The following is a 21487-nucleotide window of genomic DNA, read 5'->3' on the forward strand; positions in this document are numbered from 1 at the left end:
GCATCACTGTTTGAAACCCAGTGGTCCCCCATAAAGCAATTAGCACATTCATTCTGTAAAAATAAATTATTTATTAACACATATCACGAGCCAAGCTCGGGGGATATAAGATGAAGCAGAAATATACTGACCACCCGGAGCTTGCGTTCTAGTGAAGTCAGATGATTAAATTAGCAGTTACAATAAAGGGTCCTATACGTATGATGGGGCGTCCAGGGCATTTGGGGAGCACGTATCAGGGCACTTCACTGAAGGGAGTATATGAGCTGATACCCAGCGGATGGAAAGAAACCAACTAAAGAAGGAGGAAGAGTGTTTCAGGGGAATAGGGGATCCGATGAGACCCAGAGCGGAGAAGGAAGGAACACTGAATCCAAGTGACTGAAATGAGTTCAAGGTGGCTTAACTTCAGAGTAGGGGTGGAGAAGTGATGGATAAAGGCTACAGGATGGGCAGAGGCCAGGTCGGAAAGGACCTGGTGAGTCTGTGGGGAGCTTGACCCTCATCCTAAGGGAAAGTGAGGGAAGAGAAGGATCTCTCTGACTGCAGCATGGAGTATGGAATGGATTGAATTGGAGGAGAGGCAGCCGTGGAGAGAAGCTCAGATTCCAGTGACCGTAGTCCAAGTGAGAGGAGACAGAGGCATGGGCCAGGTGGTGGTCATGGCAATGAGATACTTAGGAGAAGTAATCTGTAAGCCTTGTTGATGAATGAGATGTGAAGAGGAAAAAAGAGACGTTAAGAATGATTCCAGAGTATCTAGCCAGTAGAAGAAATATGAATCGTGGTACCTTACGGTGATTGAGGATTGAGGGGAATTTGGGGAGTTCATTTGGGGAGGCTGAATTTTTGGTGTCTGGGAATGTCCAGGATGCAGATGATACCAGATAGGAGAAGCATCCTGACTACAGAGTCACTGGCTGGGCTTTGAAACTCTGACAGTAGATTAGACTGCTCAGTGACTGTTTGTAGGGTCAAAAGAGGGGGACCTAGAAGAGAACCCTAGGAAAATACCAAGGAAGTCTTGGGAGGGTGTGGAGAGGTAGGAGGAAACCCGGGGGAGTGTGCTGAGTTGTAAGCCAAGAAGGTTGGTTAAAGGACGAACAGTCAACAATGTCAAAGGCTCCCAAAAGTAAGACCGGGAAGCACCCATGGGATTCAGCAACTGGGAGGTCATTGGTAATCAGTCTAGGAGTTTGGGTGAGTGGTGGGGGCAGACACTGGATCAGAGAGAGCTGAAGACTGAGAGAGGTGGTCACGGGGACATGAATGCAGCTGACGGTTCTAAAATCTTCCCTCTGAAAGAGGGGAAGAGAGAGGAAAAGGGGCTGCAGGTGCTTGCTCTTGCTTTGGGGGCGTCTTTTAAGGTTGGCGAGGCTTAGACATGTTGAAATGGTGATGGAAAGGATCCAGAAGAGAGAGGGGGTCACTGGGAGTGTTCATTGAGGAGTGAGCACAGGCTGCAGGTCTGGCTCCGCCACTGTCTGATTGAACTTGAACGTGAGCGCATCATTTAATCTGTCTGAGCTACAGCATCCTTATCTGTAACTAGTAGGGTTTCTCTGTATCTACGGCTTTCAAACTGCACCCCTCAAAGCTATCTCAGGGTACTCACTTTGCAGCTTCAGTCACAGCAACTTGACCTCTCGTGTTTTTAAATAATTTTTATTTTTAGCATTTTAATACTTGCACATACGTTGGAAAAGCAAATGAATAATAAAAGAATTATCATTAAAAAATGGTAACTCCTGTTCCACACCCACTCACTCTCAGTCACTCCCAATTCTCCCAATTTTGTTTTATGTCTCTTGGGAGCCTTAAGTCTTATCTTTATCCCTTTTTGCTACAAGTATATGTCTTGTCGTGGCTCTCCATTTTGCTTGGTACTTGGCAAGTCCTTTCATTATGAAGACCCATGTCCTATAGAATAAAAAACTTTCTTGAATTATTTATTTTGTAATTTCCTCCATTTCAGTTTTTCATTTTCTCTTTCTGGTGTTTCTTTTTAAGTTCAATATTGGACCTTCTGGCTTGACCTTCTCATATTAGCTTTTCTTTCTATCTGTCTCGCTCTCACTTTCACTCTCTCCCCCTCCTCAAGTTTATCTTGACTGTATATTCTAACTCTTCTATTAATTTTTAAAATTTGCCTATTCTGTATTTAATTTGCAAGATTATTTCCATTTTTATAGCCATTTGTTCTTGTGTCATGGGTGCAATCTCTTCTCTCTCTAAGGATATTATATCTTCCCCAACCCCGACTGTATAAATCCTAGCTATCCTTAAAGGTTTAACTCAAAATCTTATCTTTTATGAGACCTTTTCCAATCAGTCCAACTCTCTCCACTTGATGGGAATTCTATAGCATTATTATATTCCACACCACCTAATAGGTGATTTTATTTAAACTTGCATTACTTCCTATTGAGGAATCAGTCTTATCTTCCCAATTTTACCATAATTGTTTCGAGAGGAGGGACTATGTACTTGTTTTGTATCAGCTACAGTGTCTGGAATTGTGACTATAACAAGCGATAAACAGGTGCTTGTTGATTTGAATTAAATGGCAAGCCATCCTAATCCCATCAAGCCAGCCTGTCCCGGTCAGAGTTCTTTAAAGAGCACCGAGAACATAGGTTTTCGTTAAATAATATGAGTGAGATTTTTATGGTTTTCCCTATCTTTCACATTGTTTCATTCACACAATTCGGTAGCAGTATTTTAGTGACTTGCTTTTTAAGTCTTCCTTGAAGCTCTCAATTTAGATTTCATAGGAAAAGCACAACTTTCTTTTCTCAGTCATACTTCATTGGTTTAGGAAATATTTAATTGAATTACGTGCTTGAAACAACCAAGAACAGTTGACACAAGCAGGACTGGAAACAAAGACATTGAAATCTTGGCCAACACATGATTCAGTCAGTAGGAACCGCAGGGCTTGGGCATGCTGGGCAGTAACCTGCCAGCCTCAGGCCTTTATTGTGCCAGGAATGAAGGGCATTAGACTGTCGCGTCAGCCAAGTGGAAATCAGGCAAGAGAGTATCTATTGTTCTCTATTCTTGATGTGCTTATCATCTCTCTTGGGTCCCCTTGCCATCAAGGGTATATGTGGGCCATATACCCAAGCCAGCTGACATGGATTAGTGCACAGTGTTTGGTCTTAAAACAGCACTAGGCTCACTGGCTCAGGGATCAATCATCTTGGTCTCATTAGAACCAAGATCTGCCCACCTGGCCTGTAATCCCCTGACCGTGAGTCCTCAAAGGGCCAACAGAGCTCTGCGGGGCCCAGAAATCTTGCCTTTTCCATCTCCAGGATGGGTCCCCACTCTCCTCCCCACTTCTGGTCAACAGCTTGGGCCATTCACTACCCAGCCATGTCTGTACCCCACCCATCACTTCTACAACCATCGCACATTGGATGAATCAAACGTAGATTCTCAGAGAGGACGTAAGGTGTCCCAGTTGACTTTGTATGGCCCCTGCAACAACATGATCATTTTTTATAATAGTCAGGAGAAACTTGGAAATCCTCCTTGTGTTATGTTCCCTTAAGTAGGGTAACAACCTCTAAGTTTGGTTAAAATAGGTTGACATTAATGACAAGAAAGAATACTTGGATTTCCTGTTGATCATTCTCATCACTTTATAGCCGCCATAATCACAAGCATGAAGGAAGCTGCCCCTGGTCACTGTCCCTGGGGGAAAGAAGACTGCCCTGTAAATAGGGGCTGCAGAAAGACCCATGGAAAATGCAGCTGAACTGTTGTATGAAAATTACACGGCAGGGCTTCCCTGGTGGCGCAGTGGTTGAGAGTCCGCCTGCCGATGCAGGGGACGCGGGTTCGTGCCCCAGTCCGGGAAGATCCCACATGCCACGGAGCGGCTGGGCCCGTGAGCCATGGCCGCTGGGCCTGCGCGTCCGGAGCCTGTGCTCCGCAACGGGAGAGGCCGCAACAGTGAGAGGCCCGCGTACCGCAAAAAAAAAAGAAAAAGAAAATTACACGGCAAACAGAAATATCAACACGTCAGTTAGAGGAAAGTTCCATTCATAGAGAGCCAAAAGGGAATCAATTCAGTTGAATTGGTTTCATGGTAAATTTAGTGATTCGAATGTTTTATATTTACCTGCTGCTGGTTTAGAAGCAACGTAAGACTCTGGGTTCAGCAAACGGTGATGAGTTTTCTGTTTCTTCTATGGATATCCCATAGTGGAGCAATGAACAAAGGCAGATTGCATCTGAGATTGATGAAAAGAACAAACAAGATTAAATTTAAAACCACATCACATCCCCTTTGACCCTTGTTTTCCGTTTTCCTCCATGACTGCTGCATTTTCATGCCGCGTGGCATGGGCTGCAGCTCTTCCCCACCTTAGCGCATATGGCTCGTTCTTTTTCCATCTTTTCTCTCCCTGACTGCTCACTCGCTGGTACGTGGGCCACCCTGGGCCCTGTCGTGAGCCTGGACAGTGATGGCTGTGGGGCAGCCTGTCCTCACTCGTCCCTGTCCTTGGCCGGGCTCGTGGGGCCCGGCAGAACGATGCTCTCCACTCCCACCCAGGGCAGCGGACAGCTGTCTATAGAGCCAGCCCCCTCAGCCCTCTCTCCACACCCTCTGCCCACAGCCTCCTTTTCCCATCTTCTTCTGCCTGGGCAAGGTTGGCTTTCTTTTTCTTTTCGTTTTTAAATTTATTTATATTACTTATTTTATTTTTGGCTGCGTTGGGTCTTCGTTGCTGCGCGCGGGCTTTCTCTAGTTGCGGCGAGCGGGAGCTACTCTTCGTTGCGGTGCGTGGGCTTCTCACTGTGGTGGCTTCTCTTGTTGCAGAGCACAGGCTCTAGGCGTGCAGGCTTCAGTAGTTGTGGCACGTGGGCTCAGTAGTTGTGGCTCGTGGGCTCTAGAGCGCGGGCTCAGTAGTTGTGGCGCACAGGCTTGGTTGCTCCGCAGCATGTGGTATCTTCCCGGACCAGGGCTCGAACCCGTGTCCCCTGCACCGGCAGGCGGATTCTTAACCACTGCACCACCAGGGAAGCCCGGCTTTCTTTTTCTTAAGCAGCTTTTCAGATATCAATGATCCTTCCCCTAGAATCTGGAATGATGGCATTGGAAAACTTTCTTCTACAGGCATTTCCTCACCTCTTCCTCTCTTAAGATGCTGAGCTGTTGGAGCTGCTCATTGCTCCTGTGCTCACCTCTCAGATGGCGCGGGGACAGGCCCTCGCACTTGGTGAAATGACAAACTCTAGAAAGGGCCTCGTGGAGAAAATGTATAGACAGTTAACACCATTGATATCATAGCCAAAATATATTAGATGTGCCCAGGGAATGACTGCCACTGCCTGATCACCATTGCACTTGGGGGCAAATTTGTTAAAAATATGTTTCAGTGAATTCTCTTCAATATCCAGCCCGCTGAGAAGAAAAGGTCTAGAGACGTCCTTCTCTTACTAACCAAGTGGCAGAATCCCTTAGGCAGTCACCGTGGAATTGGGGCTTCTTCAGATCAGATGGTGCCAACATTACCTTCTGCCAGCACCATCCGTTCCAAACCCAACATGGACAGAAGGAATAATCCATGACAGCAGATCCTTGTGCGACGCTTTCTTCAATGGACTAAAGCATAGATTGAAGGGCTTTGATAGGAAGATGTTGCTAAAACATAATAAAAAACAAAAGGACCCCACCCCGTCCTGCATCTGCTAAAAATAAATAAATAAATAAACTGGGTAGAGGGGGAAAAAAATGGTCTGTCTCAACCCAAGAATATAATAACACTGACTCTCTTTCCTTGTTTTAGGGAATGCTGTCGATTTTTTGGAGACAATGGCTTGACTTTGAAGGTGTTTTTTACCAAGGCAGCACCCTTTGGTGTTCTTTGGACACTCACAAACTACCTGTACTTACATGCAATAAAGAAAATAAACACTACGGACGTGTCCGTATTGTTCTGCTGCAACAAAGCCTTTGTGTTTTTGCTCTCGTGGATCGTTCTCAGGGACAGGTTCATGGGAGTGAGGGTAAGTTCCTTATTCTCTGTCTTCCTCCCTCACTCAGTCATGCCAACCAAAACCTGCCCATCGGCTTGCTTAGCCCCCTGTGCTGGGCCGTTCAGCATAAGCTGCTATAACCACTTTCCTTCTCATTTGCAGCGGAAAAGGAGCCCGGCTCTCGGGGTGCCTTGCCAACCTTCTTGCTTGCGAACCATTCTAGACAAGCGTTCATTAAAGCACCTTTCATTTCAAGCATTTCAACGAGCATTCCCTAAAGTGTTTGCTGCTCGGGGACCCCCCCTGGGAGGAGTGATGTGCTCACCCCGCCTCTCAGGGGTCCTGCGGCCTGGAGCCCTCTGCTAACACTGCCACTGTCTGCTTAGGAGGTATCTGAAAGCCACAGGTCCTTCTGCATCCACACGGACGTGCAGTCTTGACGGCCCTTTGTCTGGACCGTGGGTTCAATGCCCAAGTGGGCCGGACACGCTTATGCTAAGTCCAAACTTTGGAGGGACAGTTTCACTCCCTTCAACCCCAGAGCAAGGGAGAATGGAATGATATCCCCGAATCACCTCTGGTTGTTACATCTGAGACTGCGTACATTCCCTTAAAATCAAGTCAGATTTAGCTAGTTGCATTTCAGAACAGTTGTGTGAAATATGACAAGTGCGCTATCAAACAGGAGCCGAAATATAGATAAAAGGAACAGGTGACATTTAGCCTTGACAGAATCCTGCCGGCTTCTGCTTGTCTCCCTCTGCTGGCCGGCACCTGCCACTGCACCACCATCACCTTGTCACAAACAAGGACAAAAAGGATTCGACCGGGCAGCTGGTAGTCCTGTAGTCAGAGCGCCTCGCTTACTCCTTCCTGCACCCTCAGGCCGTGTAGGAAGCCCACGAAGCTCAGAGTCCTTTTGAAGGGCAGTCCCTTTAGAGCAGCGGTCCCCAACCTTTTGGGCCCCGGGGTCGGGTTTCGTGGAAGACAGTTTTTCCAGGGACGGAGGTGGGGAGGTGGACGGTGGGAATGGTCAGACGGTAATGGGAGCGATGGGAGCGGCTGTAAACACAGATGAAGCTTCGCTCGCTCGCCCGTCCGCCACTCACCTCCTGCTCTGCGGCCCAGTTCCTAATGGGCCGCGGACCGGTACCAGTCCACGGCCCAGGGGCTGGGGACCTCTGCTTTAGAGTGAACCCTGCTGGGAACCCAGCAAGGGGCAGACTCCAGGCGCTTGTGTCCTTGACTAATTGTCCTGGGGACGGGGGCATCCCCTGCATGGTGGATTCACGCCCACCTAGTTTCTCAAACAGCAGAGGGGACGCGAGTCAACTGCTGAGTTGGATTTTTGGCTTGCAGTAGGGGGAAAATTTGTTTTGAGGCTGCGTGTTAATTTTGGAATAAGAACTCAGCTCGCTGTGCTACCACCCAGAAAAGCTTTGAGCCAATAGACCATCGAGTACACCTCCACTAGAAATGAGGTACGGCCAGAGGCAATCGGTCCAATCGCCTGGACGCTAAAGATTCGGATGTCCTAGGACCCACTGCGGCTTTATTTTGAGGTCAAAAGCCAGGGGGATGCATGGAGCATTTGGAGGCGTGATTCTGATGTCCAAAACAAATTCCGGATGAGATTGTTACTGTGAAGAGAGGCTTCAAGGTTCATTCTGCATCTAAGCAGAAGCAAACAGAAAGTTTTTGAGGTTAAAAGAAGGAGGTGTGAAAACACTGAAACCCACTTGGACTCACAGAGAACAGAGTGGCACACCCAGATCTTCTCTTCGTTGCTATTCATGGGTAAAGAGGGTTTCCGCTAACATCCCTGAGCTGTGATTCAGTCCTGCCATCCTGGCCGCGTGCTCAGCTTGGGCTGTGCCGACCCCTGTAGACTGAACAGATTTTCGTGTTGAAGCCTTTGGCACGAGGCCAGCACTGAAATGAAGATCCAGGAGCCAGTGTCGGTGATGGAACATCGTAACCTGTAAGGCACCACGCAGTTGTGAGTCTCTCTAATAATCATCACCTCTCTTAGAAGTACGTGACCTGTCCTCTAAGGTCGTCCCGCTCCGAGATTTTACTAGAGAGCTAGTAAAATCCGTAAGATGTCGGCAGCTGGCCGGTGTGACTGAAAGGCCCCCCTTGAGAAACAGATGGAGATTTGAGCCCAAGATGAGACCTAACCAGTACACAGGTTCTCTGAGACTTTCCTCGGAATGCTGGGTTAGCTGGCATCTTCTCCTGGGTCATTGCCAGAGATTGAAGGCAACTGACACTCTTTTCCATCCTGGAGGGCTGAGCAGACTGGCCTGAGAGTCACACAGATGTAGAGGACAGATGTTTGTGGAACAGGTGACGTAGAGGGCCTGAGTTATTAAGGCAGTGACTCAAGTCACAAGGGCTGTGGTTCCTAGAAAACATCAACAGGGCCGAGTCATGCAGACAGACCAGAGAGAAGAAAATGTTTATCTTCGAATGCTGGGGAGATCGTAGCCCCATGTGGCATCAGAGGCGAGTGTATGAGAGGAGCCCACGTTGGCCCCCATATCACCCCTTGACTGTGTACTTAGATGTGCATTTCACGTGTCTTCCAGGCTTGGGGTCATGATGGGTCCTCTAACCTAGAGTCGAGCGATGAGGGTTTGGGTCCACTCTCATGAGCTGTTGGACCTTGAGCTAGTTACTTAACATCTCTGAGCCTTAATTACCCGACGTTAAAATAGAATGTTAGTACTCAGAGAACAGTTGTAAGAATAAAATAAGGTATGCGTGCCCGACACGTGAAACCCAATAAATGTCATCTTTTCTCAGTGTTGTTATTCTTCTTATTCCTTCTCAATAAGAGGCGTTTGACGGACCTGCCCAGTCTTTGGCTGACAGTGTCAGAGGCTGGCAACTGTTTAGGGAGGCGGTTTGGTGTAGCAGAAGCAGCAGGAGAATGACAGCGAGTAGAATTCTGGAGGCAGGAGGTACGGCCCCTCCCAGGCCAAAGCCCGCCCGGCTGTGGCCCGCAGCTGGATGAAGGGGGGGTTGACCAGCTGCACTGCCCGCAGCCCGCATCTCAGAGGAGGTGGCAGATGGGACCCTCCGCTCTTCAAAATCACCCACTGCAGCTAGAGCGTTCACACCAGGAGGACTGGAGGAAGAGCAAGGAGACAAGCTGAGGGATCATCTGGGCGGCATCCAACCACCGCAGCTCGGTCCTGGGGAGCCTGGACTTCTTCCAAGAGCAGTTCCCATCTCAGTAAGATCCCAGCTGATGTCTTCCATAGTGACACGCCGGCAGCCTCTCCCACGGGGCCATCCCTGAACGGTAACCCTAGCTGCTGATCCCGGCTCCGACTTCTGTTTGGGCGGCTGTCCCTTGCCACCTGAGCACGGCCTGGGGGAGGGCACAGGGCACACAGAGCGTAGGGGAACCCGGGGCGGGGGGTTCACGGCTCAGACCCCTTCCCAGCCTCCGACACGAGAGGGGTGAACTAGAGCATCTGGAAATTCCTCCAGACTCTCTTGGAGTCAATGAAGGCAGCACAGCGGTCGGGAGGGGAAATGTTGAGGGGAGGTATATTTAAAAATTAGCCTGTCCTCTCCCTTTTTTAAACTGCCCCAGACTGTGCAGATCTGAAATGCATCGCAGACGGCACTCTGTCTGGCAGAGAACGTGCAGCCCGTCACATCTTTAGCAGGAGTGAGAAGTGGCGCTGGTCTGAGAGGCGGGCAGACTCCACTGAGGGCTACACCTTCCCTCTCGGCCTGACAGCTGATGGGGAACAGTGCGCCATGGGGGGGACGGGGGCATCGGTGGGTTGCTGGGGCCCTGAATCCAGAGCCCTGGGGGCCGGGCAGGTTATAACCACACGGGCAAGGCCCCCATTAAGAGGTTAAACGGCATCATGCTGGCCTCAGCGTCCCCCACGCCCATGTTTCTTCCTCTTCCCCGGGAAGATTTTCCCCAGCCGAAGTAGAGATGGTGGCTGTCACCCCTGTTGGTCTCAGGCCACTGTCACCCATCTGTGTGGATCCCCAAGTTCTTGTTCAGTGGGATACATTGGGGTTGGGGGCAACAGGAAAGTGTGAGAAAGGAGGGGTGGGGGGAAGGAGGGAAATTCACTCGATTCCATCCTGAGACTCGCCGTTCTCCCCCAGGGAGGCCCGGATCTAGAAGGTGAGGACACGTGAAACCACAGGACACGCAGGACCGGCCTTCCCGGAGAGTTCACCTGAGTGCAGGAAACAGGCAGGGAACATTTCCAAATGTAAACCAAGAAACCAGACATGTTAGGGTGAAAATGGAAACTCTGCACTTATTTTTTAAAGAGATCTGGTATCTGTCTTCAAGGGAATGGCAGGTTGGGGGGAAGGATGCTCAGGCTCTGCCCCCCAGACCCGCAGGGTATGTTTCAACTCTGCTCTGCTTTTAGGGGTGTTGGACGCGAGGTGAGCACCAGCTTCCCCTCCAGCGCGGCGGTCAGGGCCTCAGGCTCCGGGTCGGGGGCTCCAGGGGAACTCTTGATGCCCAGAGAGTGAGCCCTGTAATCGGGTGGGTCAAGCCTGTGCCGTGTGGCGGGGACCCCCAAGAGGGGAAGCCCTGGAGGCGTGAACGGGGAGATCACTGTCCCCGGTGCCACCTGTCGGAATGAACCCACCGGCCTGGACTTGGCAAATGTTGGCCAGGAAGCCCGTGGCCACCCACGCTCTCTATTTCTTGCCTCTTCCCTCAGCTCTTCCGCACAGCACAGCTCAGGCGGAAGCTTTTAGCTGTTTGTGATTTAATCAATAGAGAAAAGAGAGTAAGGAGATCCAAAATCTTCCTTGTAAATCTTCAGGGAAAAATAACCCTTGTTCTCCTTCATCCCCTTAAACTTCGTCTTTATGTTTGGAAAGACTCAAGTACCTTTGGGGATGCGCCGCACCATCTGAAATGTAGCTGTATTCTTCCCTCTCGCTCTCTCCTTCCCTTCTTTTTCTAATTAGTTCCCTCTCTCTGTTTACCTGGCTGCCTAGCCCGGTCCAACTGCTGGGGGCAGCATCTTTGCACCGTGCGTGTGCTCTGGAGCAGAACCCACACCCCTTGCCCTGCCTGCTTTTTCATTAGCCCCTTGTTCTCCTGGAGGGAAAAAAGGTCACTTATTGTCTTGTGCCTCTGTTTCTTTCTCTGAATGAAGGGTCGTACACAGTACGTGTAGCGTTTGAATATAAAATATGGGCGTGATGTGATCATGAGAGATAAAGGTGAATCACTAAACCAGAAAGAGCAAGTAGACAGAGCAGGGATGGTACTTCTCTCGGAAATGATGGTCTCCTGCTCTCTCAAGGGCCTCTGTGTGCGGGTGTATGTGTCTCATATGAAAATACTGCATGAGGAACGCACAACTCAAGCTGCTGAGACCCAAGCACGTCACCTCTCACTGACCTGAGCATGGCGTGCTTCAACCTGCAGGAAACCTCACTTTAGATCTCAGAGTAGAATTGACAGTGGCTTATTATATGAATCCTACTTTCTGTGTTTATATATATAAAACATTGACTTTGCAATGAGACCAGAAATGTGTGTCCCTGGTCTGCCGCACAGCAGCTCTGTGACTTTGGGCAAGTTGCTGAACCTCTCTGAGCCTAAGTGTCCATGCCTATAAAATGAAATGAATGATAATGTCTACCTAGTTTGAGGATTAAATGAGAAGATACACAGAAAACATGTATCCCGTGACCACTCAGTAAATGTCAGCTACTCGATATTGCTACAGAGCGGAGGGAATTATGAGCAAATCTGTAAGAGAGAGAAACTCCCAGTAGATCCAGTGGTCAGAACTTGTGCTGCGTTCGTTTGTCCTGCCCTCCCCGGGTTCTGCCTACAGCGGCCCCTTAGCACTTGCCACCCAGCAATGTCTCTGCAGCTCCACGATCACCTCTGATTAGAACTTAACGCGTATTCTGGGTGCTAATGCATTTCTCCTTTGCGAACTGTTATCCCAAGTCAGTGGATCTCCTGTGCACTCTGACAGTTTGACTTTGCACAGCAGGAACGTGTATGTGTCCCTGGAGCGTCCACTCCACCTGAGTAGAACAGGATTGGAGGGGGTGGGCCGTGGAGGTCAGGCCCTGCAGCAGCCAGGGAAAGGAACTGCAGCGCCAGGGTTAGGACACTGTTTGTAGCCCTGATGGGCCCATGACACACGCTCCCTCAGAAGGTCCTACTGCTGGCGTGTAGAATGGGGCCAAGGCCTGTGGTCGTCACTGTGCCTTCTCTGTTGAGACATGAGATACATAAAAGCGGGACCCTATGAGGTGCTTACAGAGGGGTGCGAGGGAACTAAGAGGCGGTCATCACCAGGCCTTGTCACGACCCAATAGCCTGTCGTTGGGATTATGACCGCCTCCTCTCGGGTGCCCGGGAATCACGTGGCTGCCCCCCTCCACGTGATGCCAAGCCACGGTGCCACTCCTTGCTGCCAACCGTTTCCAGTTCCTGGGTCGTGCCGGGCTTTGCCGAGTGCCCCCTTGCAAGCAGGGGCAGATATTTAGACAGGAAAGCAGCCTTTGCTTGGTCCCCAAAGAAGGACTGAAAAGGAGCCTCCCCGCCATCGCACCCCCATGAACACGCCTACCCCTTGGCCCTTAGGGGGCCCCTCCGATTCCCCACCGCTGCCCTAACCACCGTGTCTTCCTTCCACCCAGATCGTGGCCGCCATCCTCGCCATCGCTGGGATCGTGATGATGACCTACGCGGATGGCTTCCACAGCCACTCTGTCATCGGCATAGCCCTGGTGGTGGGCTCGGCCTCCGTGTCCGCACTCTACAAGGTAGACGCGGGGAGCAGGCTCTCTGGGCCCTCCTGGGAGGGAAGGGCAGCCTCGGCGTGGCCGGCCCGTTGCTTTTGGGGAGGCTGTTGTTTTCCAGGGGCACCGGGCACACGAAGCCTCGTGGTGATGAGACACACGGCAGCTCTTAGCCCTGCTTTCTAGACCTTTCCATCAGTGGCTGCACATTTGCAGCATTTGGGATAAAACGGGTGGAACCGTGGACTGGCTGAGTCCGATTGGTGACTTCCTTGTTTGGATCCAGGGCCCTAACCGGCTGGCTCAGTGTCTGGTCAGGTGCTTTCCTACCAGACTGGACATGAAAATTTGAATACCTGCTACAGCTTCGAAATCTTTTATCCCATGGTTTTTGAGGCCACTAGTATTCAACATGAATCCGTATGCATTTCAAGCGTTGCCTGTAGACTGAGTGAATAAAAGCACAGCTATTATCATGTGGGGAATTATAAAATATTTTTGACAGAATGTTGGGAACTGTTGGGAGGCGTGGCCAACTGCAAGTCTCGAGAGAACAACTATTATCCCCACACTCGCCCCTCACTCTCTCCCCTGCTCCATTATGCCTCTCAGCCACTCTCTCCCCTCACTTGCCCTTCTCTTTGGATCCAAAGTCAAGAATGCAAATATTTTGTGGTCTCCAGGGTTGGGGAAACTGAACTGGAGGATTCAGTGAGAAATGAGATTTTAGCTTTGAGACTTACTGGCCCTTTGTGGATCCAGACGGTTGGACACAGAACATAAAGGATTGTAGAAAGTTCTAAGAAAAGGAGCTTTTTTCCAGCACTGGGAGGAAGACACTTTTGGAAAGTGAAACATCTGTACCATCTTACCTTTCATCGGCTCCCTGGCCTCACTGCCCCACCATACACGGGCCATGTTCCCCCTCTGGGGCACATCTCACTCAGAGGATGGGATAGTCTAGCCCCATTCTGGGACTCCAGAGCCATGGTCCAAATGCAGAAAATACTGAGAGGCCACACTCCGCTCTCTTCAATGAGCTGCATGCTAACGGGAAGCCGAGAGCGGATAGAAACGCGATCCACGATGAACACAGATATTCTGATTTAGACTTACATTTCCATCTCCTACACTGCCTGATCTTTACCCAGAGAGGCCGGTAGGTGGAAGGGTGAAAGCAATTGACTGTATTTCCCTTTCCGTGCTTCCTGCCCAGAAATGCCCAGAGATACCTGAGAGAGATGTGAAATGGCTGGAAGAGGAAGAAGGAGGAAAGTAGGAAGGACAGCAAGGCAGAGACTGAAACTGGACCATCAGGTCCGTAACTGTGGACGGTTCAGTAAACATGCGGGCTGGACGGTGGCCTCTGGGAGCTCAGCTTCCCAGCCTCTCCAGTCACCTTTGTCCCTCTCCTGGCTTTTCATGCATCTCAGATATGTACAAACAGGAACAGGTGCACGAAACCAAAGTCAGGTGTGTTCCGCTAAAACCCATGCCATGTCGGCAACAGGGGTGGTGAGCTGGAGCAGAGAGCTGTGAGTGTTACAATCCCTCTCCCTTTGATTTATAGGAAATGTCTTTGCAGCCAAAGCCCTTTTGTTTGGGGGCAGTGGTTTTCAAACCGTGTTGTTCAAGGTCAGAGATTAATGTTAGGGTCCCCGAGAGGAATGTGTAATCATGGCAGATGCTTCTAATTTAAGTGGCTTCTAATTTAAGTGGCTTCTAATTTATGTGGCTTCCTCGTCTTCAGTGCTCTGAAGCGGGGATGTGGTGTCGTGAATACAGCACAGAGGAATCAAGCCTAGTGTGACAACCTATGGTTTCTGAAGTTGCTCTCTGTGTACATGGAGAGTAACTCTCCATCGTGTTGCTACTGGGCATAGGTAAAGCCCACCACCCTTCACTGAAGGCCATACGAGGTAGAATTTACCTGTCACGTGGCTGTTGGTCCCGTGGTCCAGCCCCAGCTTGCCAAGTGCACTCACTTCCCCGTGGCAAGTTGGAGTCTTAGGTGAGCCATCACCCCTCCTCCTCTGCTCTCTCCGTCAGGTCCTGTTCAAGCTCCTCCTGGGCAGTGCTAAGTTTGGAGAAGCCGCCTTATTTCTGTCCATTCTGGGTGTGTTTAACATCCTCTTCATCACCTGTATTCCTGTCATCCTCTACTTTACCAAAGTGGAACACTGGAGCTCTTTCGATGACATTCCATGGGGAAACCTTTGTGGATTTTCCGTCCTTTTATTGAGTAAGTGGCGATCACGCTGTCAGAATCACCAGAAAGCAGGGACTCACAGAGCGGCATCCGGGCAGCTCAAGGGGAGTCTTTGGAAACCCGTGTCCTGAAGGAGAAAAACGAGTCTGTTATTATCCTTAAGTTCCTCGTGCTTTTCTAGGTCATTGTGTCGTGAAAAGGAAAGCCTTTGAAATGGTGACACTGGATTCTAATTCCAGGACTACGGTCGCTGCAGTAGTGGCCGTGGTCATTTGGCACTCTGAAGAGTGAACTAGTAGCCCAGTATGCTGCGTGTTATCTCCTAATAATAGTACATTCCTTACATAGGGCTGGTAAGAAGTTAGCAAATTAGTGCATGCAGAGAGCTCTTAGAACACTGCCTGATAATGTTCAGTAAATACTACCGATTATCATTAACGTTAGTGTCATCACCACCATTAGTTGATATAAGGCTGGTCCTAAACAGGAAAGTAACCAAGGAGGTGCCTCATCCCTTTTCCATCAAAAACTGTACATACCACTTAAAAACGATTAGGATAATAAAATGTATGCTATATGTATTTTACCACGATTAAAAAAATTCAAAAAGAAAGAAAACTAAATTAAAATAAATTTAAAAATAAAAACATACATTCCAAAGCTCCTATTCATAGTCATCCCAGAATCATTGCCAGCAACAGAGAAAAGCCAAGTTAGTAGGATGCATAGGGGGCCCCAATCCTCTTTTCTAGTGCCTGCTCGCGGGTTACCTTTTCCAGATTTCTTTTCCCTTCTTCAAAGCTCAGGAAAGAGAGGAGAGCTGAGTCAGCAGGATGTTTGGCCCTGATCCCCCAGTTCTGGAGTCCTTGCAGGAACCCGGAATTCACTGAGTCAGAGTAAAGGGCAGAACACCTGCGACTCCAGCCTCATCAGAGAAGCTGGGGTCCGACGGACCAGGGGAAAGTCCAGGGCCAGTCGTGAATAACACCTGTTTTTTTTAATTCTGTATTTCAGCATTCAATATTGTATTAAATTTTGGAATTGCTGTTACATATCCCACTCTGATGTCTCTTGGAATCGTCCTCAGTGTACCTGTGAATGCAGGTAAACCTATATGGCTTTCTGTATCTGCTTGTAAACACACACACACGCAAACACACACAAACACGCATGTGCGCACACATACGTGTATTCCGGCTGTGTCTGGCGTAGCAGGCATGTTTAACCTTCTCTGTAGAAAGAAAGCACTTCGGTAAAACGTTGATGTTTGTGACACGTGCAATATTTTCTCCAGGGCGGCTTGATTTTCACATACCACACGAAGATACAGAAAGTCTAAAGCCATCTCCATTCAAACTGGCGTGGGGGGATCAGATGTATATCATGCATACTGTTGATAAGTATAGACAAATAGGTAGCAGAGGAAATTTTTACTTTTTGTTAAGCGGCTTTCCAGAAGAGTCCGCTAGCTCCGGTTATGGAAGGCCTGAGGTAGAGGCACGTCTGCAAACTGCAGAAGCGTAAACACTGTTCCCCGAGTCCCAGAAGACAGCCCTTCCCCCAGCTGCTCAGGACCTGGCTCTTTCTTTCACTGGGGACTCGCCGACACGCTCAGCCGGCAGCTCTTCCAAAACCTGCCATCACCTGCCCCTCACCTCCTTCCTTTTCCTGGCTTCTTCTGCTATGAATTTCAGATTTTCCTCCCAGAACGCCCCCGCCTCACACCTGCCCTCCCTGTAGAACCTGTTTGTGAATCACTTCTCCCCAGAGCATTCACCCCCTTGGGCTTCGCACAGCTCCCGCCAGAGCCATCTCCCGACCCTCCTGCTTCTGGGCCATTAGAGGATTAGGCCCCCAGGGATGGCAACCCCTTATCCTGTTCAGTCTGGCGTTAGTAAGCCTGGAAGCACAGGCAAAGCCGCGATCAACTTCCTAAACCTCTTCCTGCTGTCCCATTCCACACGTTCTGTACATGCCTCACCCTGGCCCCAGACTCCTTGGGCCCGGCACCATCCCTGCCCAGAGGGAGGATGGCGGTCCCCACGCATCACCTCTCTGGGCCTTTGCTTGTCCCCTAAAAGTGAAGGTCGTCCCCACGTCATCCCCTTGGTTGATATGAGAACCACATGAGATGACCTATGAGGCAGAACTTCCAGAGGCAGGAAAGCCCCTGAGCTCCTGGAAAACTGGTAAAAAAGTGGTCCAGCTTGTCAGTTTCCATACACTACAGCCTTCTGAAAAATATCGCATCAACTTACCCCCGCTGCATCTTGGTGTGTCTTTATAGCCCACAGTGTTCTTATTTCAAGGAGGCATATTCCAGGCGGCCCTGGTGTAGAAGCTACTTTGACCATATCATACAGCCGGGTGTGTGAGAGGTTAATCAGAATTCTCTTACTACTTACCTGCAACGTAAGAGGGTCCGTAACGTGTCAGGGGAAGGAATTACCTTCAGTTCTCCAGGGGAGGAGAGAAGCCGAGGAGTCGGCTGTTGCCTGACTGTCAGAGCAGAGCCCTTGCTGGGCTTTCTGACTTTCCCTGACGCCCTCTCTAGTGCAGCTTGTATGGCTTGCTAATTGACTCTCCCCATCTGTGAATTAACAGGCCATGCTGCCAATATTAAAAATCAAACTGCTTCTGAATTAGAGTGAGATAAAAGCGGCACTTTAATTCCACAAAAGGGCTACTAACAAAGTGCCTTTTTTTGTGTGTGTGTTTTTTGCGGTACGCGGGCCTCTCACTGTTGTGGCCTCTCCTGTTGCGGAGCACAGGCTCCGGACGCGCAGGCTCAGCGGCCAAGGCTCACGGGCCCAGCCGCTCCGCGGCATGTGGGATCCTCCCAGACCGGGGCACGAACCCGTGTCCCCTGCATTGGCAGGCAGACTCTCAACCACTGCGCCACCAGGGAAGCCCACGAAGTCCTTTTTTCAGGTTTAACTTTTACCTCTCTACCCACCCTCCAGACAGAGGTGAGAGTCAGTTGCAAGGGTAGGGGGCGGGGCAGGAGGATGTGGCGGGAGATGGCGGAGATGACAGAGCAGCCCCCTTTAGCGGCGGGCGAGCTGAGGGGGGACAGCGGTCCAGCACGTCAGGCTTCAGAAGCGGCGCATGCAAGTCAGAAAACCCTCTTTCACAAAATGCGTTCAAAAAAAGCAATCTAGGGCTTCCCTGGTGGTGCAGTGGTTGAGGGTCCGCCTGCCGATGCAGGGGACACGGGTTCGTGCCCCGGTCCGGGAAGATCCTACATGCCACGGAGCAGCTGGGCCCGTGAGCCATGGCCGCTGAGCCTGCGCGTCCGGAACCTGTGCTCCGCAACGGGTGAGGCCACAACAGTGAGAGGCCTGCGTACCACACACACACACACAAAAGCAATCTAATTCTCCCTTGTGGAGAGGCAGGCCCCACATTTTCTTTGTTTGATTTAGTTAGGAAAAGAGAACAAGAAAGCAAAAAAAGAAAAAAGAAAACCAACATTTGAAACGCTTTTGATCTTTAGTTATGAAGAGAATGATGATCTAGATTTGTACGAACAGACGTGAATCCTGTTCTCATTTTGTTCCCTCACCTGATGTGGGTCGGGAATGAGCTTCCTGGACCTTTAATAAACTTTCATAATCGGTGGTGACACAGGTGGCATTCGAGCCTCACACTAATAATATCCTGGGGTGGAACAAAAGTTTGTATTTATTATCTTCAAAGAACCAGGTCAAGTTTGGTCTTCAGAACGTATATTATATATATCATGCTCTTAAATTATAAAAATAAAGTATGTCACTGTAGAAAATGTGAAAAGTGCCAAGAATATAAAGAAAGCAGTAACGTTTGAATTATCCTGCCAACCCGGAGGTGGCCACGATTAACTTCGGTGGATGTATATATTAATACACACGCACATCTCCAACCGCCCCTGGTGTTTCGTTTTGTCTCTCGCACAGATCAATGTGGGAACTAAGGTACCAGGTCAATTGGGGAAAGTGAAACACAGCGCAAGGCCTCGCAGCAAACAGGGTTTGTAAAGTTAACGGGGGATTTCTGGGAGGCAGCCCCTGCCCGCCTGGTCAAGGGAGAACAGCTCCGGCCCCGCGGAAGGGGGCGCCCCAGGCCCTGGCCTGGCCGGGGCCCCGCCCTCCTGATGGCCTGGCACGATCGCCCCCGCGGTAACCCACGCTCTCCATCCCCTACAGTTGTTGATCGCTACACCAGTAAGATCGTCTTCAACGGGGTCCGGGTCATCGCCATGGTCATCATCGGCCTGGGCTTCCTCCTCCTGCTTCTGCCCGAGGAGTGGGACGTCTGGTTGATGAAGCTGCTCACCCGCCTGAAAGTGAGGAAAAAGGAGGAGGCGGCGGAGGGCGGCGCGGACCTGGGCTCGGGACCTCAGAACAAGGGCGGAAGGGCCCGGCCCTCCTTCGCCCGCTGACGGTCTGCCCGAGAACTCTGTGTGACGCTCGCGTGGGTGATTTGGAATCTCTTCCCCGCAGGGGGAACCTCGGTTTGGTGAGGTGTACATACCTGTACAGTTTTGGTAATCTGCGGTAAGTTATATGGTATTTATTGGCATGTCCAATTTGCTTGCACTTTTTTTCACATCAGACCTTTCACTTAAGGGTACCAGTTGAATACGGGAGAGAAGAGACCCTCTCCCCTCTTTTTAAATGAATGTAAAGCAGCATAGAGTGTTGCTTGCCTAGATTGTTCGGGATGACAGACGTTCTTGACAAGGCAGGGCAGATGTTTTGACTCTTCCCAACTGAAAATTACATTGCACACTGTGATTATTTTTCAGCTATGGTAGGTCATACCTTGTTTTATACCAGAGCTGTACTCTTAATTTTAAGGGATTTCAATGAACCAAAAGATCACTCTGAGTTAATCTGGATAAACGGATTGTTGGATGGATGGGTTGATGTGATGTGAAAAGCTGGAGCAGAAAAGGATAATGGACGTGGAAAACCATTGACTGTGGCTAACTGGGGGTGGCGATCGGAGGAGGACAGGCCCGAGCCGGGTAACAGAAAGGGAAGGTTAAGTCCCAGCCCCAGCTGGCTCGCTCTCACGTGTCTATGTAAGATCATGGAAGAGAAATTACAGTGCCTTCTACAGAATTTTTGTCTTTACCTATGTGAAGCGAGGTGACATTATAGGTCACTGGTGCCGTCTTATCATGTAGATGTAGAAATCTTTAGAAACAAAAGACTATACATTGTGTGTGTGTGTGCGTGTGTATGTGTGTATGTGTACAAAGTGGCAAAGCTGATGACCGGTGTGGTAGAACACGGGTCACGGTGTGCATATAAGGTAGACTCCGCAGAAGATGAATCGCTGGTTGCTTTTACTTCCCGACCAAGACCGCAAGATTTACTGAATCTGCAAACCTTTTTATGAAACTTTTAAGCACCAGGCTGTTTACTTCCACAATTTAGGTCTGCCAGAGAATTCTATCCGTGATAGATCTGTAAAGAGGGACAAGGGGGTTAGAGTTTCCTATTTTTGAAGTTTACATTGTTACATAATGAATTGGAAACCTTATTTTGAAACGGTGTCATAACCCAGTGGTGTGCTCTGTAACCATGGAGTCTTTCGTTTCCTAGGGGAAAGGGCATTCGTGACCTGAACTTTTTAAGCAAATTATTATTCTCAGTTTCCATTCCCTGTTTAACCAAACAGATTAATAAACGATTTAAGAAAGAAGCATTCGGTGCCGTCTTGGTGGCCACTCTGTTCTTTCCCACTAGGCTAGATCTGACTTTCCAGCTTCCCCACCTTATACTTTTCTCCCAGCGAGCCCCACTCTCCTGCACCTTCAAGGCACAGGAAGCCGTTCAGCCGTCTCAAGGGAAGAAAGTTCTTATTGCAGACAGAGTTGACGTTCACAAAAGAGAAATGCAGGACACAGAGGCAGCCTCGAAGGAAAGGTCTCCGGGCAGTGTTCCCCTCCCGTCCTCCTGCCCCGTCCTGTCTCCTCTCCTCGGATGCCGCCCTCTGTGCAGCTCTGGGGTTGCAGCCCTTTCCTGTGCAGCCCGGTTCCCTGGCTCCCTTACACTCGGGCCTCAGAGTGGCAGCCTCAGTCCCTAAACTGACCTGGTCTTCCAGCTCAGCTCCCACACCTGACTTCTGCCTTAGGTGCCCTGACCCGTTCTGGCTCTAGAGGGAATTTGATGTAACGTGTATGTCACTGTTGCAGGCAGCTGTGGCCAGGCGCTCTGAGGTCCAATGTCTCTCATCCCCTGGCCACAAAGGGCTGGGTTCTCTAAGAGGGCGTGGGAATGGAGAGGAGATGACAGCCTCTTTAGGACACTTCGCCCCGCCACCCATCCCTAGAGCATCTGTACACCATGCACCACTTGCTACGTGAGGTTGTAACCTGGGGAGTGTAGTCGTCCAGATCAAAGGGCTCCCCTGCGCATGTCTCCCGTGTACGCCGGGAGCCCTACAGTGGAGCCCGAGCCCGTCACCTCCATGACTGTCTGGGCTTCCAACCTCTCGAGTTACCCCAAGGTGCCAAACAAATAT

At 50.0% G+C, this 21487-nt stretch overlaps 1 protein-coding gene across 2 annotated transcripts in view; it reads left to right on the top strand.

Annotated features, from left to right (window-relative positions):
- The window catches only part of SLC35F3 (solute carrier family 35 member F3), a 288618-nt gene extending 268071 nt beyond the window's left edge, over nucleotides 1–20547 (top strand). For both annotated transcript variants that reach the window (XM_060126076.1, XM_060126077.1), the window contains 5 exons: nucleotides 5802–6021; nucleotides 12664–12789; nucleotides 14815–15007; nucleotides 15989–16078; nucleotides 19159–20547. In XM_060126076.1, the coding sequence (XP_059982059.1) occupies nucleotides 5802–6021; nucleotides 12664–12789; nucleotides 14815–15007; nucleotides 15989–16078; nucleotides 19159–19394 (865 nt within the window). In that variant the 3' untranslated portion in view covers nucleotides 19395–20547. The remainder of the gene's footprint in view (nucleotides 1–5801; nucleotides 6022–12663; nucleotides 12790–14814; nucleotides 15008–15988; nucleotides 16079–19158) is intronic.
- The last annotated feature ends 940 nt before the right edge of the window (nucleotides 20548–21487 follow it).

The sequence above is a fragment of the Lagenorhynchus albirostris genome, chromosome 16, assembly GCF_949774975.1.
Source record: "Lagenorhynchus albirostris chromosome 16, mLagAlb1.1, whole genome shotgun sequence".
Taxonomy (NCBI): Eukaryota; Metazoa; Chordata; class Mammalia; order Artiodactyla; family Delphinidae; genus Lagenorhynchus; species Lagenorhynchus albirostris.